The 25034-nt window shown below is 51.7% G+C and overlaps 2 protein-coding genes across 2 annotated transcripts; one reads left to right on the top strand and one right to left on the bottom strand.

The window, feature by feature from the left end:
- Window positions 1-114: 114 nt before the first annotated feature.
- Window positions 115-7919, bottom strand: LOC117973951 (high affinity copper uptake protein 1-like). Its single transcript, XM_058986621.1, has 5 exons — window positions 7705-7919; window positions 2426-2639; window positions 2232-2304; window positions 1812-1980; window positions 115-1634 (listed from the first exon to the last, which is right to left on the bottom strand). Exons 2-5 carry the CDS (start codon window positions 2588-2590, stop codon window positions 1433-1435), a joined length of 609 nt encoding a protein of 202 aa, XP_058842604.1. The 5' UTR covers window positions 2591-2639; window positions 7705-7919; the 3' UTR covers window positions 115-1432.
- A 592-nt stretch (window positions 7920-8511) lies between these two features.
- On the top strand, window positions 8512-18824 carry LOC117974032 (cholesterol 7-desaturase nvd-like). Its single transcript, XM_058986619.1, has 7 exons — window positions 8512-9422; window positions 13536-13724; window positions 13894-14072; window positions 14298-14423; window positions 17364-17483; window positions 17683-17859; window positions 18244-18824. The coding sequence occupies exons 1-7, from the start codon at window positions 9026-9028 to the stop codon at window positions 18403-18405; spliced, it is 1350 nt and encodes a 449-aa protein (XP_058842602.1). The 5' UTR covers window positions 8512-9025; the 3' UTR covers window positions 18406-18824.
- The last annotated feature ends 6210 nt before the right edge of the window (window positions 18825-25034 follow it).

The following is a 25034-nucleotide window of genomic DNA, read 5'->3' as shown; positions in this document are numbered from 1 at the left end:
TGCCTTCATTAATCCTCTCTTGGCTAATAGATATAAAACAGGGTTATGGGTGATTCTGTGAAGAAACAAGGACACTACAAACCCCCTCCCAAACAAAATACATCCACACGTTACTTTGATAGATTTTTTTTAATCTTGAATGATTGATTACAACACTAAACAAACGTACACATTTAAACGTGAGACGCTTGTGCAGAGCTCTACTCAAGAGCGCTTGGAAAAGCTGCTTGAACCCTGAACTAGATAAACAGGACAGCCCTGTCTCTGAAGGGACCGCCGTGCCACGCTCGGATTTCAAGGATCCACTCCGGAGCCCGTGCTGTCCCCACACTGTGAAGGGACTCCGAGAGTTCAGTCTGGATCTCATTGTGGTACCTGGGGGCAGCTCTGCAGGGGTTCCCTCTGCCCGCTCTCAGCTTGGCTTTGGAGCAACATGGGGCCCCGTTCCAACCGTTTGGGAGGACAAAAGTGGCCCCGTAGTGTTACATTGTTAAAAACATTTAACTTGTGTCTCCCATTGTCCAGTGAATAAGGCATTGTTAAGATAAAGAGAGACACGCTGGTAAAATACACAAAACTGAAAACTCCAGGCAGCAACCAAGCACTCTGGTTCATCTTTGATTTCAGATAATCAGAATTCACAATCGCTGCATCACGTGTCATTCTTTCTACCACAATAAAAAATGAATGCAAAGAATTCAAATTTAAAAAAAAAGGTTAAATTATCTTCTTCTGCTGTTCTAGATCACGATCATAACGGATTTACAGAGAAAAAAATATATATTATTTCTTAGAAAAAGAGTGAACTGCAGGCACTTCTTCAATAAGAGAGCCTGGCTACAGTCAGGCAGGACTGATCCTAAACTTCAAGAAGAGAGCCTGGCTGCAGTCAGGCAGGACTGATCCTAAACTTCAAGAAGAGAGCCTGGCTGCAGTCAGGCAGGACTTATGGGCTTCTTGCATGTCTATGAATGGAGAACGGGGGGCACACCTGGAAAGGAGATGCAGAATCTCCACTCTGTATTAAATGTTGTCATGAAGACGGGGTGATGGAGAGTAGGCTTATTTTCAATCTGATTGGACAGCTCCAGGACACTGGGCAGGGCTTCCACAGCTCCAGGTAACCAGAATACTGCATCTGGGTGTTCAGACAGGTTTGGCTGCATCAGCTCCCAGCAGTCCTGTTCACTGAGCTATAAGCAGGTGTGCCATTATCCCTGCAGACACAGGCCAGTGCGCTGCATGGTATCAGTGTATCAGTGCTGGGGTCGCTACGAGGGCTACAGCTCCCTTCATGATGAGGGATTATTAAGGAGTTTGGGGATTCCCTGATTGCTCCATGTGCAGTTTCAGAAAGAGAGAGAGAGTGAGAGTTGGGGTGTGTGTGTGAGAGGCAGTCTGGTCTGGTCTGGTCTGGTCCGGATGGTCAGTGTTAGTGGCAGTGCTCGGTGATGTCCACCACCACTGCCTTCTTCCAGCTGAAGAGGAAGTAGCCGGTGCCGGCTCCCAGGGCCACAGCGATGCACAGGTAGCCGTTGTAGGTCATGAAGACGAGCATGAGGAAGTAGCTGAGCACCACCTGGATGATGTGCAGCACAGTCTGCAGCAGGTGAGCCAGGCTGAGCATCTGCTGGCTGAGAGAGAGAGAGAGAGAGAGAGAGAGAGAGAGACAGGAGCATTAAACAACAAGGCTGCGTGCAATCAGGCTCCACACAGCATTACTGAACTGAACCCAAGACCCCGTGTCTGGAGCCACAGTACTTTCAGAGCAGCGGTCCTCGGAGCTCCAGGGCCGCGGCTCGGGCTCTTACCCGACAGTCTTGTGCGTCTCCATCACGATGGTGCCGCTGGGGCCCGGGACCGGCATGGAGTTGTAGCGCACGCTGACCTGTGACCTCCGCAGCAGGAACTCGCGGCCGATCTTCAGCCCCTCGTAGAGCACAGCCAGCAAGAACACAGCGATGCAGGCTCCCACCATCTCTGCACAGAGACAACAGAGAGAGAGAGCGTCACAGAGAGCCGCTGGCAATACACCAGGACCTCCCCTCCCCTCCCCTCACATCCAACCCCATCCCCAGAGTCCAGGGTTATTACAAGCTATCCTTTAGGATTCTGATATGTATATAATCTGTGCAACAAAACAACAACAACTGAGTGACTGACAGACAGGCAGACACACAGGCAGACACACAGACACACAGGCAGACACACAGGCAAACACACAGACTGACCTCCCGCACTGTTGATGACGAGTCCTGAGAAGAGCAGCTCCACTTGCTGGTACCCAAAGTAGAAGACCATGGGCTGAGAGGAGAGAGGAAGAGAGCCGGGTTGAGTGAGCAGCGAGACAGCATCCCTAATCAGAGCGGCAGCTGAACTCCCCTCGACAGCATCCCTAATCACAGCAGCAGCTGAACTCACTCACCATCATCATGTGGCCCCCTCCACCCCCGTGGTCGGGCATGGCGCTGGGGGGAACGTGGTTGCCATGGGAATCTGTAGTTGTTTCCAGGGCAAAGTGGCTGCCATGGGAACCCGCAGTCGTTTCCATGGAGGCGTGCTGGTGGTGGTGGTCATGTGACATGTCCATGTTTGGCCAAACGGTGAAGCTGAGAAGAGGAGACGTGAAGCGTGGAGACCTGAAAACAGAGACGAGAGGAGTCACATCGAGCCTCCAAGCTGCTATTCCATCAACTCCTCTTTAAAATGTCATTAACACGGAGCCTGCCTGGCCAGACTCCCTCCTGTCATCTCCTCTACCCTCCTACAAGCCCGAGCTCCGTCACAGCACATTACAGGGCAGACGCAGGAGGAGTCCTCAATTCATCGTGCGATTGGAAGAGCAAACCCACCGATCACATCTGCCCGCTCGCAGCCTGCCGTGCTACTCATCGCATTTTAAGCTGTCTGGGTTTGGATCTGAAACTGTTCCTGCTCCATCACAAAGAGCAGCTCTCAGGGTTAGGGTTGGGGTAAGCTGCAGGCAGGGTGCCGTGACGCACGGAGACTGATTCTAATTGAATCAGCCTGAATGAAGCTCACCAGACAGACACACAGAGACGTGTCTGGAAGCTGCGCTGGGTTCTGGGGTTTTCTGGTTCGTAATCCAGTCAGATTGAACTGGCATCAATACAGGCTGCGAGCGACGCCCCAGGAAAGGGTACAGGAGGAAGATTTCAGGGGCAGCACACACAGGGCACCCCTGCATAAAACAGAGGCCTTCAGTCAACTTCTCATTGCTATTAATCTACCAGAAGATCAGAAACACTGAAGCATGGATTCTGAGACGCATTTACATTCAGGGTCAGGGATTTCCAAAGCTGAAGACAGAAACGTACAATAAAGAGAAACCTTGAGCTGGGTTTATGTATGTCTTCTAGCTCTGCAGCTTTGAGAATTGGAGCCGCCCTGTCTTCAGTGTTCTAGTTTATACAGCAGAGCCGCCCTCTCTTCAGTGTTCTAGTTTATACGGCAGAGCCACCCTGTCTTCAGTGTTCTAGTTTATACGGCAGAGCCGCCCTGTCTTCAGTGTTCTAGTTTATACAGCAGAGCCGCCCTGTCTTCAGTGTTCTAGTTTATACAGCAGAGCCGCCCTGTCTTCAGTGTTCTAGTTTATACAGCAGAGCCGCCCTGTCTTCAGTGTTCTAGTTTATACGGCAGAGCCGCCCTGTCTTCAGTGTTCTAGTTTATACAGCAGAGCCACCCTGTCTTCAGTGTTCTAGTTTATACAGCAGAGCCGCCCTGTCTTCAGTGTTCTAGTTTATACGGCAGAGCCACCCTGTCTTCAGTGTTCTAGTTTATACAGCAGAGCCGCCCTGTCTTCAGTGTTCTAGTTTATACAGCAGAGCCGCCCTGTCTTCAGTGTTCTAGTTTATACGGCAGAGCCGCCCTGTCTTCAGTGTTCTAGTTTATACAGCAGAGCCGCCCTGTCTTCAGTGTTCTAGTTTATACAGCAGAGCCACCCTGTCTTCAGTGTTCTAGTTTATACAGCAGAGCCGCCCTGTCTTCAGTGTTCTAGTTTATACGGCAGAGCCGCCCTGTCTTCAGTGTTCTAGTTTATACAGCAGAGCCACCCTGTCTTCAGTGTTCTAGTTTATACAGCAGAGCCGCCCTGTCTTCAGTGTTCTAGTTTATACAGCAGAGCCGCCCTGTCTTCAGTGTTCTAGTTTATACGGCAGAGCCACCCTGTCTTCAGTGTTCTAGTTTATACAGCAGAGCCACCCTGTCTTCAGTGTTCTAGTTTATACAGCAGAGCCGCCCTGTCTTCAGTGTTCTAGTTTATACGGCAGAGCCGCTCTGTCTTCAGTGTTCTAGTTTATACGGCAGAGCCGCCCTGTCTTCAGTGTTCTAGTTTATACGGCAGAGCCGCCCTGTCTTCAGTGTTCTAGTTTATACGGCAGAGCCGCCCTGTCTTCAGTGTTCTAGTTTATACAGCAGAGCCGCCCTGTCTTCAGTGCTGCTCCTGTGCCCTTCCCCAGTGCCCCAGATTCAGCCGTGCTCAATGTCACATCATGCAGGGTCTTCACTTTAAAGGGAAACTTTGTAAACACTCATAAAAAGCAAGATCATAAACATGTGGAATGTGATAAGGCAGCAATAAGGATGGACCCAGCCAAGGTCAGGGAGGCGGATCACTGTTCAGATCAGAGAGTTCACAGTCAGTGCTTTTATTCATATCTAATCTGTGCCAAACCCTAAACACTCTGTGTTTCTGATGCTGCAGGCTGTTGGATGAGGTCCAGGATGGTAAACGTGGTTAAAGCCCTGTTCTCGAGCACCAATGGGATTCGCTCTGCTCCAGTTACAGCTCACACATTGACCTTTTACAAGCCTCAGGAAACAAGGAAACGATACACTGTAGGTGCAGGTGAGATTGCAACATCACTGCAACGATACAGACGTGTTCAAAGGACCTTCTGAACTTGGATCGGAGTGCCCTGGCTGCCGACACATCACACTGTTACATGCAGCACCTGCTTTTATACAGCAATCCTTTCCTTTTACCAGAACCCTGCAGAACATTTCAGACAACCCCATCACTTCACTCCATCCATCCCACCCCAGCTGTGTGAACCCCGAGCCCCTCCGCCCGCTCTCTCCGCTCGGGTTGAATCCCGAGCCCCTCCGCCCGCTCTCTCCGCTCGGGTTGAACCCAGAGCCCCTCCGCCCGCTCTCTCTGCTCAGGTTGAACCCAGAGCCCCTCCGCCCGCTCTCTCCGCTCGGGTTGAACCCCGAGCCCCTCCGCCCGCTCTCTCCGCTCGGGTTGAACCCCGAGCCCCTCCGCCCGCTCTCTCCGCTCGGGTTGAACCCAGAGCCCCTCCGCCCGCTCTCTCTGCTCGGGTTGAACCCCGAGCCCCTCCACCTGCTCTCTCTGCTCGGGTTGAACCCAGAGCCCCTCCGCCCGCTCTCTCTGCTCGGGTTGAACCCCGAGCCCCTCCACCTGCTCTCTCTGCTCGGGTTGAACCCGGAGCCCCTCCGCCCGCTCTCTCTGCTCAGATCCTCTTACTCACCCTTGAACTGGGGGCTCTTCTTTGTGTTGGGCTCAAGGCTGTCTCTGTGTGCTCCTGCTGACAGATGGCTCAGTTTCGTGTGCTGTGCTCCCTGCAGGTAGCAGCCCCTGAACTCTGTGTGCTGCAGCTCAGACTCGCCGTGTGTTTCAGAAGCTTCCTACTCTCAGAGCCCAGGTCCTCATGACTTGCTCCCTGTGTTCATGTGATCTCTGTGCTGACTCGAATTTCCAGTCAGCCCCTCCTCTCTCTCTGCTCAGACTCCCTCTCTCCGCCCTGCCCTCACTGTCCTCCCACACTGATGGCAGCTTGCCTGCACTGAAGAGCCACACTGCGTTTACTGTGAGTGGAACTGCAGCCCTCTATTCCTCCACTCTAATAACCAAAAACCACAGTCTAATGATGCAACATGAATCCCCTCTAACTGGACTGGCAGAACAACGGCAGGTTTATCCAGGTCTACTGGCTCTAGAGTGAGCCTGAAGAAACCAGCCAGCTCACAGCCTGTGTGTCAGGCTTTCAAGAGGGATTGGAAAGCTTGCACTCTGGCCAAGATGAAGCCCTGCTGCCTCCCAGCCTCTCTTCACCCTCCTAATCCAATGCCATCAGGGGCAAAGTCCCAGAACCCTGGCATGCTGACAGCGCTGTTCCTCATCGGTCATTTCACTCACTTGCAGCTTCCAGTGACCTTTCAGTTTCCACACAGACTCTCTCCCAGTGCCTCCCATCAGAGACAGTGGAACTGCAGCAGCACCAAACCCCTAACTGTGCGTCTCCCACCAGAGACAGTGGACCTGCAGCAGCACCAAACCCCTAACTGTGCGCCTCCCACCAGAGACAGTGGAACTGCAGCAGCACCAAACCCCTAACTGTGCGCCTCCCACCAGAGACAGTGGACCTGCAGCAGCACCAAACCCCTAACTGTGTGCCTCCCACCAGAGACAGTGGACCTGCAGCAGCACCAAACCCCTAACTGTGTGCCTCCCACCAGAGACAGTGGAACTGCAGCAGCACCAAACCCCTAACTGTGCGACTCCCACCAGAGACAGTGGACCTGCAGCAGCACCAAACCCCTAACTGTGTGCCACCCACCAGAGACAGTGGACCTGCAGCAGCACCAAACCCCTAACTGTGTGCCACCCACCAGAGACAGTGGACCTGCAGCAGCACCAAACCCCTAACTGTGCGCCTCCCACCAGAGACAGTGGAACTGCAGCAGCACCAAACCCCTAACTGTGTGCCTCCCACCAGAGACAGTGACTGAAATGCCTAACTGAAATGCCACTTGGGTGGTATTAGGAATTCAATCCCTTATTCATCTGAGACGGAGCGGTTCAACCCCTTGGTTTCCTGCTCTCATGTTATCTTGAGGTAATTCTTGCAAATCAGAACTGCAGTTTCTTGTGGTAAGATTTCAACCCCCTTTGTGCAACATTTCTCTGTGCACCTCCAGCAGCCTGCTCACTCTCATGACACAACCACGGCCCTCAGAAACACCAACAAACTGCTTCTGCTTTCACAAGAGAGGAATCGAGACTTCCAGTCAAGCACTTGCAATGGTATTTCAGTGAGAGAGAGAGAGAGAGAGAGAGAGAGAGAGAGAGAGAGTGCATGTGAGTGAGTGAGTGAGCGGTGAGTGTGCGATGGGTTAATAAACAGAGCAGGTCAGTGTCACAGGGCACTGATAACATCTCTATTTGAAGAGCAGCATTGATTTTATGTGCAAGTTGAAAACACACTGAAAATATCTCCTTAAATAAACAAACAAACAGCGGTACCATGAGCACGATGAGTTTCTGTATAAAGCACAGTGGTGCTCGCTGTATAAACAGAGCCCCCGCAAGACGCAGACTCCTTATACACGCACTGCGCATGCGCATACTACCGCTCGTGTTAAACACAAGTGCCATGCAATTATCAATGGGTCTGACTGCATCTCTGCACCGCGCTGCCTGTGCAGCAGAACTTGCTGGCAGATGGATATTCACAGTCGCGTATGTCTTATTAATATATAGACCGCTTTTTAAAGACAGCGATAGGAATATATATATATATATATATATATATATATATATATATATATATATCTGTATCACCGAATAAAGTGGGATGTCATGTCCGGTGATGATACCCGTGATCACAGAGGTCACTTTGGAAGAGCAGGCACCGGGGTATTTAAACAGGAGTACACGCTTACCCCAAACCAGCCTGCTGTATCAATGTCCTCCGCGATCCCGTCCGGGGATACTAACTCCGCTCTCCAAACCGCAGCTGCAAACTGCAATCGCCGCTGCCGCTCCAGTACAGAAAAGGACAGCGGGCCTAACGTCACACTGCCTACCACGAACTCTTGTGAGGCCACGTCCAATCAGAACGCTGCTTGGAAACCACGCCTTCCTAGTTCCGCTGCGTGCCACATCGACACCCCCAACCATAGATGATGATGATAGTTTCTCATTGGGTCTGGACTTCTCACGTGACGCAGCCACGCTCCTCTGCAAAACCCTAAACAGGAATTGAAGAGCACGCGTGGGGGTTTGATTGGGGCGGGTTGACAGTCACGTAAGCTCTGTAAACTGTTTTGAAAGTTTAACAGCAATCTTCAAAACGATTGCGCTCTTCAGCGTGCTGTTGGTCACGTATTAAAATCCCCCCCCCCGAGGACGATCCCACGTGAACGCTGCACTGCGCGTTTCAGACACTAGATGGCGCCTCGGTATTTTGTTTAATCTTGGTGAACATTTTCTTCATGTAGGATTTATTTATAAATTGCTTATATATATATATATATATATATATATATATATATATATATATATATATATATATATATATATATATATATATATATTATGATAGTAATATCACAAAAATGGAAAACAAATCTAAACTAAATTTCAAAGCTCTGAAGACAGAGCTGTTAAAGGTTCTACGCAGTGCTACCGCCTGCACTGTGTTTTGTGCGACAATTTTATTCAATCAAGTGCGATATAACAGGTAGCCTATATGCTATCGCCGATACATCGTTATTACATTGACAACTCCATCTCCTCGTGACTAACCTAGCAAGTGATTGTCCTCATAGTAATATTAATGACATGAATTACAATACCCGCCGCGCCGGTTTAGCTCGCTCTCCTGTAGTCGAGACGCTTGAAGTGTTGCCTGGGTTACCTCCAGCCTGCACCACATGAAACCACGAGACTTATAAAAGGTGAGGCTGCCGGATGGGCTGATCCACAGAGCGCTGGGACTGGCGCAGGGAACGGAGCACAGCTGCTGGAGAGATGTTGCTGTTTCCAAACAAACTCTTAATAACGATGCACAAAGTGACTTCCAAACAACTGTAGCATGATTTATTTACACGGACAACACCACTCAGCAGACTCCTGAAAAAGACTCATCACACAGGTGGAAGTTAGCGTCTAAAAGTACCACACCTGTCGCGCATTGCATTCTCCTAATTCAGTCACAGGAGCCCTGGCAGAGCGGTGCGATACAAGCATAGCTGAGCTGCGATGGAGCGCCCCAACATCTCATCGCTTCTTAAAACCAGCGCGGTGTTGCTCGTCAGCCTAATCGCAGGCTTGCTTCTGACGGGCCGTCACATCGCAGACTTTGTCCCGGTAGACGGAGCAGCCCTCTCCCGACCCGCTCTGTGCGTCCTGTCCGCTCTGCTTCTGTTTGCCTTGGTTTGGCTCTACAGACTGTTCTGTGTCCCGATGGAGCTGCTCCGGGGCGCTGATGACGCCGGCTACATCACCCAAACGGGTCGGACCCGAGCCCAAGTTGCCAATGAGGTGCGGCGGCGGAGGAAGACCGGGGACCTGCCGCCTGTGTATCCGAACGGCTGGTACCGAGTGCTGGACTCGCACATGCTGGCCCGCGGCGAGGTGAAGAACGTCACGATGCTGGGTAGGGTCTCCAGGGTGTCTCTTTACTGAGCGCTGTATCTGCGCCGCTGCGTCCCGCAAAGTTGTGCAGCACACTAGAAACCTCTCTTTGCTTCCAATCGGCAAATGCAACTTTGTTGTCGGTAATAATAGTAATTAATGAATATTTCCCACTGCCTCTGAATTTCTGTGGATTTATTAATGCAACACAAATAGATATTTGCATTGCTGAGGGTTGCCAGTGTGCTACAGATGGGTAGTGACGCATTTCATTTCCGTCATTAGTTATATTGCTATTTCTATAGCCATTTCTGTTGTGGTTACTAACTGTTTAAAATCACTGGATCGGAGAAAAAAATGATATCAAAACTTTGTAAAATATATATATATATTAACGCCCACAGTGGAAATGTATCTCGCGTGTGTCTGCAGGGGGTCACGATGTATTGTACGAATAACAGAGACACCAAACATTCCACTGCAGAGAATTCCTTCACTCATGGAATGCTGCAGAGCCTGCGAGCACAGAGAGAAGCGGAGTGATAATGAAGTGGTTCTGTCCTGCCCTGACCTCGGGCTGACCTGGCAGTGCCAGCTCCGTCCCGTACCCGCAGTGCTGGCAGCTCCAGGGTGCCAGGACTGATTGTTCTGGAAAGGAGTCTGCAATCTGGGTCATGTCTGGGAAAAGCGCTGCTTCAGTTAAATGTTTGTTGTGCTGCCCGAGGCCAGAACAGAAACTGCTTTGTAACGTTGTTTGTTTGATTGTGTTGGTGCTGGATCCAGGGGCTCATTAAGCTGAGGTCTGTCTGTTCGTGTTCATTCTCATGTGCGTCAGTCCCTACTGGGATAATACAGTCACTGGCTTTTATATTCCAGGACTGTGCTTTCTGTACTGTAGTGAATGTGCTGGCTCTCAGATCCTAGGTACAGAGTTCTCTATACTGTACTGTATTGAATGTGCTGGCTCTCAGATCCTCAGCACAGAGTTCTCTATACAATACTGTATTGAATGTGCTGGCTCTCAGATCCTCAGTACAGAGTTCTCTATACTGTACTGTATTGAATGTGCTGGCTCTCAGATCCTCAGCACAGAGTTCTCTATACAATACTGTATTGAATGTGCTGGCTCTCAGGTCCTCAGCACAGAGTTCTCTATACTGTACTGTATTGAATGTGTTGGCTCTCAGATCCTCAGCACAGAGTTCTCTATACTGTACTGTATTGAATGTGCTGGCTCTCAGATCCTAGGTACAGAGTTCTCTATACTGTACTGTATTGAATGTGCTGGCTCTCAGATCCTAGGTACAGAGTTCTCTATACTGTACTGTATTGAATGTGCTGGCTCTCAGATCCTAGGTACAGAGTTCTATACTGTACTGTAGTGAATGTGCTGGCTCTCAGATCCTCAGCACAGAGTTCTCTATACTGTACTGTATTGAATGTGCTGGCTCTCAGATCCTCAGCACAGAGTTCTCTATACTGTACTGTATTGAATGTGCTGGCTCTCGGATCCTCAGCACAGAGTTCTCTATACTGTACTGTATTGAATGTGCTGGCTCTCAGATCCTAGGTACAGAGTTCTCTATACTGTACTGTATTGAATGTGCTGGCTCTCAGATCCTAGGTACAGAGTTCTCTATACTGTACTGTATTGAATGTGCTGGCTCTCGGATCCTCAGCACAGAGTTCTCTATACTGTACTGTATTGAATGTGCTGGCTCTCAGATCCTCAGCACAGAGTTCTCTTTGCTCCCAGATTGTCTGTATAAAGTAGAATATTTGATTCTCTTCAAAGTGAAAAGTTTATGAAGAATTGTGCTTGTAAGAACCCCTCGCCTCATGTGGAGGGCGCGTCACCGTTGGTAACCAACAAGGTGCTCATTGTTTCTTTGGTGTTGCACAAAGGGGGCTGAGGTCACCCCTCCCATCACTACTTTACCTGTGCAGGTAACCAAGCTCTGTTACCGTGGAAACCTTTCTTCTCTTTAACATGAAACAAAAATGTCATTGTGAAGACAAGCCAGGGGGCTCCTGCTGTTTCGTTTATTGTTCCCTGCTAGGAAACCTTTGTGGACAGTTGCTAGAGACTCAATTGCCCTATATTCAGACACGCTGAGTAAATGCCGTCCACGAGCAGTGAATGCACGAGAGAGAGAGAGAACACAGAGAGCATGTGAATGCATGAGAGAGAGAGAGAACACAGAGAGCATGTGAATGCATGAGAGAGAGAACACAGAGAGCATGTGAATGCATGAGAGAGAGAACACAGAGAGCATGTGAATGCATGAGAGAGAGAACAGAGAGAGCATGTGAATGCATGAGAGAGAGAACAGAGAGAGCATGTGAATGCATGAGAGAGAGAACACAGAGAGCATGTGAATGCATGAGAGAGAGAACAGAGAGCATGTGAATGCATGAGAGAGAGAGCACAGAGAGCATGTGAATGCATGAGAGAGAGAACAGAGAGAGCATGTGAATGCATGAGAGAGAGAACAGAGAGAGCATGTGAATGCATGAGAGAGAGAACACAGAGAGCATGTGAATGCATGAGAGAGAGAACAGAGAGCATGTGAATGCATGAGAGAGAGAGAGAACAGAGAGAGCATGTGAATGCATGAGAGAGAGAACAGAGAGCATGTGAATGCATGAGAGAGAGAACACAGAGAGCATGTGAATGCATGAGAGAGAGAACACAGAGAGCATGTGAATGCATGAGAGAGAACACAGAGAGCATGTGAATGCATGAGAGAGAGAACACAGAGAGCATGTGAATGCATGAGAGAGAGAGCACAGAGAGCATGTGAATGCATGAGAGAGAACAGAGAGCATGTGAATGCATGAGAGAGAACAGAGAGCATGTGAATGCATGAGAGAGAGAACACAGAGAGCATGTGAATGCATGAGAGAGAACAGAGAGAGCATGTGAATGCATGAGAGAGAGAACAGAGAGAGCATGTGAATGCATGAGAGAGAGAACACAGAGAGCATGTGAATGCATGAGAGAGAGAACACAGAGAGCATGTGAATGCATGAGAGAGAGAACACAGAGAGCATGTGAATGCATGAGAGAGAGAACACAGAGAGCATGTGAATGCATGAGAGAGAGCACAGAGAGCATGTGAATGCATGAGAGAGAGAACAGAGAGCATGTGAATGCATGAGAGAGAGAACAGAGAGCATGTGAATGCATGAGAGAGAACACAGAGAGCATGTGAATGCATGAGAGAGAGAGAGGATCAATCTGAATTTCAAGGTAAAAGTTAAGCAGACAAGCATTCCAGCTTCAGTGTACATTTGTCCACAGCGCTCTTGTGCAGAGCAACGTGGGGTGTCTCTGGGGAGCTGGTATGTGTGGTAAAAAAAAAACCTGAACAGACCTTTCTGGTTCTGCAGCAGGATTGTGCTGGAGGGGCGTGGCGTGGTTGCTGGAGCAGAGAGGACTTGCCTCTGCCTTGTATGATTAGTGCATCGAATACCACTGCCTGCCCTGCGGGCACAACTGCACAGAGATGGCTGTTTCCACTGAAAGAAGGCATTTCCATTCTGTGGAGTTTCTTATGAAACTCTATCTGAGCTGTCTATAGGTTTGTTCTGGTGTTCGCTCAGCCGACCTTGTTTGTCACACTGACTGCCTCTTTAGTTTGGTCCGTCCATTAGTCTTACAGTGAGTTTAAACATTTCAAAGAAAAACTGATGAGTAAAGCAGCTTTAACCCCCCTCCTGCAGTGATCGCATCAGGCTTGCTGCCCGCATTGTCAAGCAGGTAACACGGAAACAACGATCCATCAGTGGAGTGGAACACAAAACTCGCAGCGCTTGTTCGGGGTGGTATTCTTTGTGTTTTTTTTTTTTTTTTTTCCACTGATTTTAGAGGACAGATCAGAGCTTTGCTACCCGACCTGAGCCCGACGGGACCCCACATAAGTGTCGGGTTCGGGTCGGGTACAGTTTGTAACGGTTCGGGTCGGGTTAGTGTTATCAGTGAGTGGATTATGGCGTTTTTAATTTTAAGTGAGTATTTTTTTTTTCTTCTGCTATGTGCAAGTGCTTCTAAAACTCCCTTCCTGCTTCATGATTGAATCCACTCGCTATGCACCACAGGCACTGTCTCATGCCCACTCTCTGTGTCTCGCAGGGGAGCAGGTGGCAGTGTTCCGTGGCGAGGACGGACAGGCTCACGTGGTCGACGCCTACTGCCCTCACCTGGGGGCCAACCTGGCGGTGGGGGGGCGTGTGGTGGGGGGGTGCATCGAGTGCCCCTTCCACGGCTGGCAGTTCCGCGGGGAGGATGGCAAGTGCGTGCGCATCCCCTACGCTGAGAGAGGTAATTAAAACAAAGGATTTAGTGACGGTGCACTTTAACCTGCATGTGGAATGTGTATCTGCTCCTGTAGGAGATACAGAGTCGTGCAGCTGACCTGCAGATCCAGTACATTAGCATGCAGTTCAGCTGCACTCTGTGGTTTATGTATTTTGACCCGTCCCCCCCGCAGTGCCGGAGTTTGCACAGATCAAGCCGTGGCCGAGCTGTGAGCTCAACGGGATGGTGTTGGTGTGGTACCACTGCGATGGCATGGACCCCACGTGGCAGATCCCAGAGCAGGAGGAGATCACTCTGAAAAAGTGGATCTACCGAGGGAGGACCGAACACTTCATCAACTCTCACATCCAGGTACAGCCTGACAAACAGGAGGCAGCCTCTCTCAGCCCTCGCTCCAGAGTCTAACCATGCATCTCTCCCAGCCCTCGCTCCAGAGTCTAACCATGCATCTCTCCCAGCCCTCGCTCCAATCTAACCATGCATCTCTCCCAGCCCTCGCTCCAATCTAACCATGCATCTCTCCCAGCCCTCGCTCCAATCTAACCATGCACCTCTCCCTCGCTTTCTCTCTCACAGGAGATCCCGGAGAACGCTGCAGACATTGCACACCTGTCTCACCTGCACACTCCGAGCATCCTGAGCGGAGTCGACCTGCGATACACCAACAGCAAGGTCTGGGACTTCGTCCGCCACCATTGGGAGGTGAGCACTGGCAGATCCTGTATGACTGGGAGTGTGGGGATAGCACTGTGTCACGAGGCGAGTGAAGATCCTGAGACCTGGCCTGATGTGGAAAATAAGCACAGGTGTTCAGGCAGGATCTTTGTCTAATTTAGTGGTGCATAAAGTAAGGGAGAACACAGAGGATGTTTTGGTGCATTACCAGAACAAGTCCTGCTACCTGCTGTGGAGAAGAGGGGATCTGAGGCAAGACCTTCACCTGAACCGAAGAACTGAGCCTGATCCGAGGAACGGAGCCTGAACCGAGGAACGGAGCCTGAACAGAGGAACGGAGCCTGATCCGAGGAACGGAGCCTGATCTGAGGAACTGAGCCTGCTTGCTTTCAATCTAATAGTGTTGTATGAACTTACCCACACATTGAACTTTTTGCTCTGTATTTTTCAGCTAGTATTTTAAAAATAATGACTTCTGAAAATAACAAGTTCAAACTAACCATTTTTGTGAAAATAAGTTTGTGCCTTGTGATAGCCATCTAGCGTTTCTCATCATCCAGAAACCAAGGTGTCTGGTCTTGCAACATCACCAGCTGAAGCTGACCGTTGTGGTCTAGTAATGTGCTTCTGAAGAAATATCACCCAGGCTATTTTTGCTGGAGGTGTTTGAACAGGATCCCGACGGGATATTTAACTTAACTGCTAGCTTGCTGAAATTAATATTTTTCTAGTTAAAATGTTGAATAAGCCTATCCTTCATATATAACCAAGCTAATGCATTAGAATTATTGATACTTTGGGCTGGAGCTGAGCCCTGGTCTGATGGGTGCGTGTGTTTGTGAGCGCTGGCAGGGCTGTCCGTGCCTGGAGGCTGAGCTGAGCCCTGGTCTGATGGGTGCGTGTGTTTGTGAGTACTGGCAGGGCTGGCTGTGCCTGGAGGCTGAGCTGAGCCCTGGTCTGATGGGTGCGTGTGTTTGTGTGCGCTGGCAGGGCTGTCCGTGCCTGGAGGCTGAGCTGAGCCCTGGTCTGATGGGTGCGTGTGTTTGTGTGCTTGCAGGACTGGCCGTGCCTGGAGGCTGAGCTGAGCCCTGGTCTGATGGGTGCGTGTGTTTGTGTGCTGGCAGGCCTGTCTGTGCCTGGAGGCTGAGCTGAGCCGAGCCCTGGTCTGATGGGTGCGTGTGTTTGTGTGCTGGCAGGGCTGTCCGTGCCTGGTGGCTGAGCTGAGCCCTGGTCTGATGGGTGCGTGTGTTTGTGTGCTGGCAGGGCTGGCTGTGCCTGGAGGCTGAGCTGAGCCCTGGTCTGATGGGTGCGTGTGTTTGTGAGCGCTGGCAGGGCTGTCCGTGCCTGGAGGCTGAGCTGAGCCCTGGTCTGATGGGTGCGTGTGTTTGTGAGCGCTGGCAGGGCTGTCCGTGCCTGGAGGCTGAGCTGAGCCCTGGTCTGATGGGTGCGTGTGTTTGTGTGCGCTGGCAGGGCTGTCCGTGCCTGGTGGCTGAGCTGAGCCCTGGTCTGATGGGTGCGTGTGTTTGTGTGCTGGCAGGGCTGGCTGTGCCTGGAGGCTGAGCTGAGCCCTGGTCTGATGGGTGTGTGTGTTTGTGTGCGCTGGCAGGGCTGTCCGTGCCTGGAGGCTGAGCTGAGCCCTGGTCTGATGGGTGCGTGTGTTTGTGTGCTGGCAGGCCTGTCCGTGCCTGGAGGCTGAGCTGAGCCCTGGTCTGATGGGTGCGTGTGTTTGTGTGCTGGCAGGGCTGGCCATGCCTGGAGGCTGAGCTGAGCCCTGGTCTGATGGGTGCGTGTGTTTGTGTGCGCTGGCAGGGCTGGCCGTGCCTGGAGGCTGAGCTGAGCCCTGGTCTGATGGGTGCGTGTGTTTGTGTGCGCTGGCAGGGCTGTCCGTGCCTGGAGGCTGAGCTGAGCCCTGGTCTGATGGGTGCGTGTGTTTGTGTGCTTGCAGGACTGGCCGTGCCTGGAGGCTGAGCTGAGCCCTGGTCTGATGGGTGCGTGTGTTTGTGTGCTGGCAGGCCTGTCCGTGCCTGGAGGCTGAGCTGAGCCGAGCCCTGGTCTGATGGGTGCGTGTGTTTGTGTGCTGGCAGGGCTGTCCGTGCCTGGTGGCTGAGCTGAGCCCTGGTCTGATGGGTGCGTGTGTTTGTGTGCTGGCAGGGCTGGCTGTGCCTGGAGGCTGAGCTGAGCCCTGGTCTGATGGGTGCGTGTGTTTGTGAGCGCTGGCAGGGCTGTCCGTGCCTGGAGGCTGAGCTGAGCCCTGGTCTGATGGGTGCGTGTGTTTGTGAGCGCTGGCAGGGCTGTCCGTGCCTGGAGGCTGAGCTGAGCCCTGGTCTGATGGGTGTGTGTTTGTGTGCGCTGGCAGGGCTGTCCGTGCCTGGTGGCTGAGCTGAGCCCTGGTCTGATGGGTGCGTGTGTTTGTGTGCTGGCAGGGCTGGCTGTGCCTGGAGGCTGAGCTGAGCCCTGGTCTGATGGGTGTGTGTGTTTGTGTGCGCTGGCAGGGCTGTCCGTGCCTGGAGGCTGAGCTGAGCCCTGGTCTGATGGGTGCGTGTGTTTGTGTGCTGGCAGGCCTGTCCGTGCCTGGAGGCTGAGCTGAGCCCTGGTCTGATGGGTGCGTGTGTTTGTGTGCTGGCAGGGCTGGCCATGCCTGGAGGCTGAGCTGAGCCCTGGTCTGATGGGTGCGTGTGTTTGTGTGCGCTGGCAGGGCTGGCCGTGCCTGGAGGCTGAGCTGAGCCCTGGTCTGATGGGTGCGTGTGTTTGTGTGCGCTGGCAGGGCTGGCCATGCCTGGAGGCTGAGCTGAGCCCTGGTCTGATGGGTGCGTGTGTTTGTGTGCTGGCAGGGCTGGCTGTGCCTGGAGGCTGAGCTGAGCCCTGGTCTGATGGGTGCGTGTGTTTGTGTGCGCTGGCAGGGCTGTCCGAGCCTGGAGGCTGAGCTGAGCCCTGGTCTGATGGGTGCGTGTGTTTGTGTGCTGGCAGGTGGCGTGGAGTCCAGAGCCGGAGCCCCACAAGCACTGCTCTCGGATGCTGGTGAAACACGGGCTCACCATCTTCAGGAGGCGCTTCCCTCTGCTGGACATGGACGTCGTCGCCAGACAGGTGCGCTGGGGTCAGAGCTGAGGGGAGGGGGGGGAGCCAGACAGGTGCGCTGGGGTCAGAGCTGAGGGGAGGGGGGTGAGCCAGACAGGTGCGCTGGGGTCAGAGCTGAGGGGAGGGGTGTGAGTTACACAGTTAAGCTTATGTATCAAGTGCTCACCATCTGTCTCTGTCTGTCTGTCTGTCTGTCTGTCTGGTTCAGGTTGGCCCAGGCGTGGTGTTCATGACTTTTGACCTTTCCTTCCTGGGTCGCGGGCTTATCGTGCAATGTGTGACCCCCGTGGAGCCCCTGCTACAGTGTGTGTCTCACAGCATCTTCTACCAGGCAAACGTCCCTGCCATCGTGCCCAAGTTCATCCTGCGAGCAGAGTGCATACAGGTAACAGAGTTCATATAGACAGTGCAGAGTGCATACAGGTAACAGAGTTCATATAGACAGTGCAGCGTGCACACAGGGTTCATATAGACAGTGCAGAGTGCACACAGGGTTCATATAGACAGTGCAGAGTGCACACAGGGTTCATATAGACAGTGCAGAGTGCACACAGGGTTCATATAGACAGTGCAGAGTGCACACAGGGTTCATATAGACAGTGCAGAGTGCACACAGGGTTCATATAGACAGTGCAGAGTGCACACAGGGTTCATATAGACAGTGCAGAGTGCATTTGTCAGGTTTTGTAGAGACAGTGTATGGTGCTGTGAAATGCATTTAAAGGAGTGAATGAATGGGTGAGTGATGAGGCTGCTCCCCTCCCTGCAGTTCGAGCGGGATCTGATGATCTGGAACTATAAGAAGTACGTGTCCAAGCCGCTGCTGGTGAAGGAGGACTCTGCCATTCAGAGACACCGCCGCTGGTTCAGTCAGTTCTACAGTGAGAACAGCCCTCGCCTGAGCTTCCAGCAGGACCAGCTCGACTGGTGAGGCCCCGGCATGCCAGAGAGAGGCACATGCACTGGAACATCCTGAGGCATTGCTGGGAGTGTGGGCGCTGTAAGCGAGGGCGCAGTGAAAGGGTTAGGGGTGAAGCAGCGGCTTCTCCGGGTATCGCCTGCATTCGTCTCCAATGTTCCTCCACTGCTGCTCTTTTTGCCACTGTGATTGTGCATTAGGGATGTTGCATTGTGTTATGGTGAGGATTATTTTGGTGTGTGAGTCTGTATATATTAACAATAATCCAATGAGGTTAATACAGTCGACATAGTTTGTGTGAAATCATTTGGACAATGTTGTTTTAAAAAGAAAAAAAAAATGTTTTCAGAATATTTTTGTAACTATAAGTTGTTAAAAATAATGTTGTATTTTAAAATATAGACTCTAAAATAAATGTAACTCTACAATTATTTTCTTTTTGTATGCATTGATTTTTTTACTACATATAAAGTAGGTTTCAATAGCAATGAAGTCTGTGCTCTGCAATGTGATGCTAGAGGTTTACGAGAGCCAGCTGGAATGAGAGATACAGGGCTGTGTGTTTCAGGATGCTGGAATGAGAGATACAGGGCTGTGTGTTTCAGGATGCTGGAATGAGAGATACAGGGCTGTGTGTTTCAGGATGCTGGAATGAGAGATACAGGGCTGTGTGTTTCAGGATGCTGGAATGAGAGATACAGGGCTGTGTGTTTCAGGATGCTGGAATGAGAGATACAGGGCTGTGTGTTTCAGGATGCTGGAATGAGAGATACAGGGCTGTGTGTTTCAGGATGCTGGAATGAGAGATACAGGGCTGTGTGTTTCAGGATGCTGGAATGAGAGATACAGGGCTGTGTGTTTCAGGATGCTGTAATGAGAGATACAGGGCTGTGTGTTTCAGGATGCTGGAATGAGAGATACAGGGCTGTGTGTTTCAGGATGCTGGAATGAGAGATACAGGGCTGTGTGTTTCAGGATGCTGGAATGAGAGATACAGGGCTGTGTGTTTCAGGATGCTGGAATGAGAGATACAGGGCTGTGTGTTTCAGGATGCTGGAATGAGAGATACAGGGCTGTGTGTTTCAGGATGCTGGAATGAGAGATACAGGGCTGTGTGTTTCAGGATGCTGGAATGAGAGATACAGGGCTGTGTGTTTCAGGATGCTGGAATGAGAGATACAGGGCTGTGTGTTTCAGGATGCTGGAATGAGAGATACAGGGCTGTGTGTTTCAGGATGCTGGAATGAGAGATACAGGGCTGTGTGTTTCAGGATGCTGGAATGAGAGATACAGGGCTGTGTGTTTCAGGATGCTGGAATGAGAGATACAGGGCTGTGTGTTTCAGGATGCTGGAATGAGAGATACAGGGCTGTGTGTTTCAGGATGCTGGAATGAGAGATACAGGGCTGTGTGTTTCAGGATGCTGGAATGAGAGATACAGGGCTGTGTGTTTCAGGATGCTGGAATGAGAGATACAGGGCTGTGTGTTTCAGGATGCTGGAATGAGAGATACAGGGCTGTGTGTTTCAGGATGCTGGAATGAGAGATACAGGGCTGTGTGTTTCAGGATGCTGGAATGAGAGATACAGGGCTGTGTGTTTCAGGATGCTGGAATGAGAGATACAGGGCTGTGTGTTTCAGGATGCTGGAATGAGAGATACAGGGCTGTGTGTTTCAGGATGCTGGAATGAGAGATACAGGGCTGTGTGTTTCAGGATGCTGGAGTGAGAGATACAGGGCTGTGTGTTTCAGGATGCTGGAGTGAGAGATACAGGGCTGTGTGTTTCAGGATGCTGGAGTGAGAGATACAGGGCTGTGTGTTTCAGGATGCTGGAATGAGAGATACAGGGCTGTGTGTTTCAGGATGCTGGAATGAGAGATACAGGGCTGTGTGTTTCAGGATGCTGGAATGAGAGATACAGGGCTGTGTGTTTCAGGATGCTGGAATGAGAGATACAGGGCTGTGTGTTTCAGGATGCTGGAATGAGAGATACAGGGCTGCGTGTTTCAGGATGCTGGAATGAGAGATACAGGGCTGCGTGTTTCAGGATGCTGGAATGAGAGATACAGGGCTGTGTGTTTCAGGATGCTGGAGTGAGAGATACAGGGCTGTGTGTTTCAGGATGCTGGAATGAGAGATACAGGGCTGTGTGTTTCAGGATGCTGGAATGAGAGATACAGGGCTGTGTGTTTCAGGATGCTGGAATGAGAGATACAGGGCTGTGTGTTTCAGGATGCTGGAATGAGAGATACAGGGCTGTGTGTTTCAGGATGCTGGAATGAGAGATACAGGGCTGTGTGTTTCAGGATGCTGGAATGAGAGATACAGGGCTGTGTGTTTCAGGATGCTGGAATGAGAGATACAGGGCTGTGTGTTTCAGGATGCTGGAATGAGAGATACAGGGCTGTGTGTTTCAGGATGCTGGAATGAGAGATACAGGGCTGTGTGTTTCAGGATGCTGGAATGAGAGATACAGGGCTGTGTGTTTCAGGATGCTGGAATGAGAGATACAGGGCTGTGTGTTTCAGGATGCTGTAATGAGAGATACAGGGCTGTGTGTTTCAGGATGCTGGAATGAGAGATACAGGGCTGTGTGTTTCAGGATGCTGTAATGGGGCTCCTATCCCAGCCTGCTTCCTGCCCTCCTCCCCACTCCTGCGCGGGGCTCCTATCCCAGCCTGCTTCCTGCCCTCCTCCCCACTCCTCCGCGGGGCTCCTATACCAGCCTGCTTCCTGCCCTCCTCCCCACTCCTGCGCGGGGCTCCTATCCCAGCCTGCTTCCTGCCCTCCTCCCCACTCCTGCGCGGGGCTCCTATCCCAGCCTGCTTCCTGCCCTCCTCCCCACTCCTCCGCGGGGCTCCTATCCCAGCCTGCTTCCTGCCCTCCTCCCCACTCCTGCGCGGGGCTCCTATCCCAGCCTGCTTCCTGCCCTCCTCCCCACTCCTCCGCGGGGCTCCTATCCCAGCCTGCTTCCTGCCCTCCTCCCCACTCCTCCGCGGGGCTCCTATCCCAGCCTGCTTCCTGCCCTCCTCCCCACTCCTGCGCGGGGCTCCTATCCCAGCCTGCTTCCTGCCCTCCTCCCCACTCCTCCGCGGGGCTCCTATCCCAGCCTGCTCCCTGCCCTCCTCCCCACTCCTCCGCGGGGCTCCTATCCCAGCCTGCTTCCTGCCCTCCTCCCCACTCCTCTGCTGGGATTGGCTGCCTGCTGACTGCTGAGTGACTTATCAGCCTCTTATCAGGGTGCAGGTACCTGATGTTTAATTTCCTTCAGTTAGCAGTGAGCTGGGCTCAGGAGAGAAGGTAAGACTCTCCTTTAGATTACTGGGGTGAGGAAAGGAGCTTCTAACAGAACTTTCACAAAACTGTTTATTTCTTTTTTAATTGGCAGAAGTGTTAGAATGTGTTTCTGACTTCAAGAGCTGGAGAAAACGAGATTGTAATCAGATCAGAGAACACTTCCAATGTTAACTTTCTAATCGGAGCCAAATGCAGACAAAGGATGTTGTGGGCGGGAGTGTAAAATTGTATTTATTCATTATTACTTTCACTTTTTTTTTTTTTGTACTGCTACTTGTAAAAATATAGTGAATATTTGCAAAAAGATTATAATTATTCATTCCTGAGCCTCATGAGACAGTTTGTTTGTTTGTTTGTTTTTAAAAGCTGATCGGACGGACGTACCTGCTGTTGCTTTGTCTCCAGTCAGAAGCATAGTGGCAGCTCTGTACCGGGACAGACAGGGAGAAAGAGAGGACGGTTCTGCTGAGCTCGGGATGGAGAGTTTGGGGGTACGAGAGACCCCCTCTTGCAGTGGGCAGCAGCAGCAGCAGTGTGGGGCTGAGGCAGTGCTTTCTGAAGTACCTGGACCAGGTGCTGCGCAGAGTCACAGTCACATGTCTGTGAGCAGCGGCCAGTCCCACTCTGCTCAGGAGGGCAGTGCTGTGATCGAGGAAGGCGTTGACAGCCCCTTGCTGTCCGCTGATAACACGGCAGCCAGCTCTGTTGCTTTCGACCTGGGTCCTGATGGAAGTGGGGGCGGCTGCCCTCCTGAGCTGCTGCCCTCCAGCTGCCTTGCCATCCCCATGCCAGCGGGATCTTCGGAGGAGCAGGACGAGTGCCCGATCTGCACGGAGCCGTACGAGGGTGCCGACCACAAGAGGGTGCTTCTGAACTGCAGCCACGCGGTGTGCAGCTGCTGCCTGGATGCCTTGCAGGAGAGCCGCGGCAGAGCCGACGTCGGCCGGGTGAGTTGCCCGCTGTGCCGCCAGAACACGCCCATGCTGGAGTGGGAGATCCGGAGGATGCAGGAGGAGATGGTGTCGCAGTTCAGCTGCTCTGCAAACGCTTCCTCCCAGCAAAGCCCCCTGCTCCCTCTGCCAGCCCCTCCCTTCCCCGGGGCCCCCCTGGAGACGCAGCTCCAGAGCACGTGCTTGTCCAGCTGCCCCGCCTGCCTCCTCCCCCTGTTGGGCCGGCCCGGCTCCTCCTGCCCCTGCTGCTACAGGCTCTCCCTGCGGGAGCTGAGCTGCGTGCTGCTGCTGCTCTCCCTGCCTGTCATCATCCTGGTGCTGCTCTGCACAGCCAGGCAGTGAAGCCCGGAGGTCTCCCCTTGCACAGGTGAGCTGACACACTGAGCTTCTACAGCTTCTCTGCCTGAGCTCCAGTGTGACCGACTCGCTGTAAACGTTGGAACGGATCAGAGCACTGCAGAACGGATCAGAGCACTGCAGAACGGATCAGAGCACTGCAGAACGGATCAGAGCACTGCAGAACGGATCAGAGCACTGCAGAACGGATCAGAGCACTGCAGAACGGATCAGAACACTGCAGCGGGAGGCTGCCACCCATCTCTGTGGACCTGCCGCACCTTTTAACATAGCTAATGCTGTTAAAGTGCAGGCCAGCCTACTGGGCTTGTAGTCTGTGGAATTCAGCATGCCAAGAGGAAAGCGGACCAACTGTGCTTCTGCTTGTCACTGAATGTTTTCACTGTTAGTGTTATGTGCTGTTGTTGTCATCCTAATACATAATGTCTGCAATAAATCCTATCTTTCTCCACTTGAGGGAAAAAAAATCTGTGCATGTGTTTGTATTTGAGCTGTGAGCTGATTGGATGTAATTCTGTGATGCAACAATCGGAAAGTTACAAAAATTCCAGTAGCAAGCCCCTGAAACCCGCGCAGCGTGAGAGCGCAGTGTGCAGGAGTCGGCACTCCCTGTGTCAGGAGTTCTTATCAGTACGAGTGATTCTGTCGACACACACGCCTGTGCCAGCGATTTAGTACTCGTGACTGTAAACACATTTAAGGATTTACTGTTCTTAAAAACACAGCTGTTCAATATTTAACATCCTGAAGCTGTCACACTGTGGTAAAGAACGAACACACCCTGCCTCCTGCTCCACCCCCTCATGCTTTCTCAGAGTGAGGTCTGTGAGGGTCTCGGGGTCCCTGCAATACAATCACACACACACACACACACACACACCCTGCCTCCTGCTCCACCCCCTCGTGCTTTCTCAGAGTGAGGTCTGTGAGGGTCTCGGGGTCCCTGCAACACAAACACACCCCCACCCAGTGATCGAGGGCCTGTTGAAAGATAGCAGGGCACATTAAGTGGAGTGTGCAGCTCTGTATGTGGATGGCAAGCGTCTCTCACTCGCTCACTCACGCACACTAATGGGATTACGTGAAGCCAGGCTTTTAATTCAACCACTTACTGCATGAAACAGGCCTCTGGGACTCGACTCTGCTGAGAGAGCGGACGCTTGTCTGAAATGCAACTCCCGCAGCAGCACTGCATTACCTGCAATGCCTCTGCAAGGAGCATGCACTGCTGCTTCTATACAAGAGGGCTGGCTGGGACTCTTGAAAAGATGCTTGTCAGTGGGCAGGCTGAATCACATGCAGCTGAATCTATTTCCAGCTACATGGAAATGAAGGAGTGAGATAACTGGTCTGTGTGGTTTGGTTTCTATTGCTCGTTATCATAGATGTGTAATATATTATGTATATATATTTTACTCGTTGTGCAATACACTGTGTGTGTGTGTGTGTGTGTGTGTGTATATATATATATATATATATATATATATATATATATATATATATATATATATATATAATTTTACTCACTAAGATGGCATGCTGCTGTGCAGTGTGCAATGTGTGTTTTAATCGATCTGGGCTGAGCTATTGAAGCAGCAGTAGCTGGCGAGGGGTTTCTATAGAAGGCTGCATTGCAGGCTCTCGCTGCTTCCTTGATGTTTCTGAGCCGGCAGTGACCGTGAAAGTGGTGGGGGAAGGGGCCCTCTGAACACAGAGCAGGCCAGCGAGAGCCATGTCCTCCCTTTGATTCCAGCGCTGTCTGCGTGCAGTGCTGATGTTTCGTGCTGTGATTGAGAGCCATGTCCTCCCTTTGATTCCAGCGCTGTCTGCGTGCAGTGCTGATGTTTCGTGCTGTGACTGAGAGCCATGTCCTCCCTTTGATTCCAGCGCTGTCTGCATGCAGTGCTGATGTTTCATGCTGTGATTGAGAGCCATGTCCTCCCTTTGATTCCAGCGCTGTCTGCGTGCAGTGCTGATGTTTCGTGCTGTGACTGAGAGCCATGTCCTCCCTTTGATTCCAGCGCTGTCTGCGTGCA

This window comes from Acipenser ruthenus, chromosome 15 (genome assembly GCF_902713425.1).
Source record: "Acipenser ruthenus chromosome 15, fAciRut3.2 maternal haplotype, whole genome shotgun sequence".
NCBI lineage: Eukaryota > Metazoa > Chordata > Actinopteri > Acipenseriformes > Acipenseridae > Acipenser > Acipenser ruthenus.
The sequence above is the reverse complement of the archived record's forward strand: the minus strand, read 5'-3'. Positions and strand labels throughout refer to the sequence as shown.

Coding starts and splice junctions, on each gene's coding strand:
- LOC117973951 (XM_058986621.1), bottom strand. CDS start 2,590: ATGGACATGTCACATGACCACCACCACCAGCACGCCTCCATGGAAACG. Junction 1,981..2,231: donor CGTCATCAACAGTGCGGGAG/GTCAGTCTGTGT, acceptor GTCTCTGTGCAG/AGATGGTGGGAGCCTGCATC. Junction 1,635..1,811: donor GAGACGCACAAGACTGTCGG/GTAAGAGCCCGA, acceptor TCTCTCTCTCAG/CCAGCAGATGCTCAGCCTGG.
- LOC117974032 (XM_058986619.1), top strand. CDS start 9,026: ATGGAGCGCCCCAACATCTCATCGCTTCTTAAAACCAGCGCGGTGTTG. Junction 14,073..14,297: donor TCATCAACTCTCACATCCAG/GTACAGCCTGAC, acceptor TCTCTCTCACAG/GAGATCCCGGAGAACGCTGC. Junction 17,484..17,682: donor TGGACGTCGTCGCCAGACAG/GTGCGCTGGGGT, acceptor TGTCTGGTTCAG/GTTGGCCCAGGCGTGGTGTT.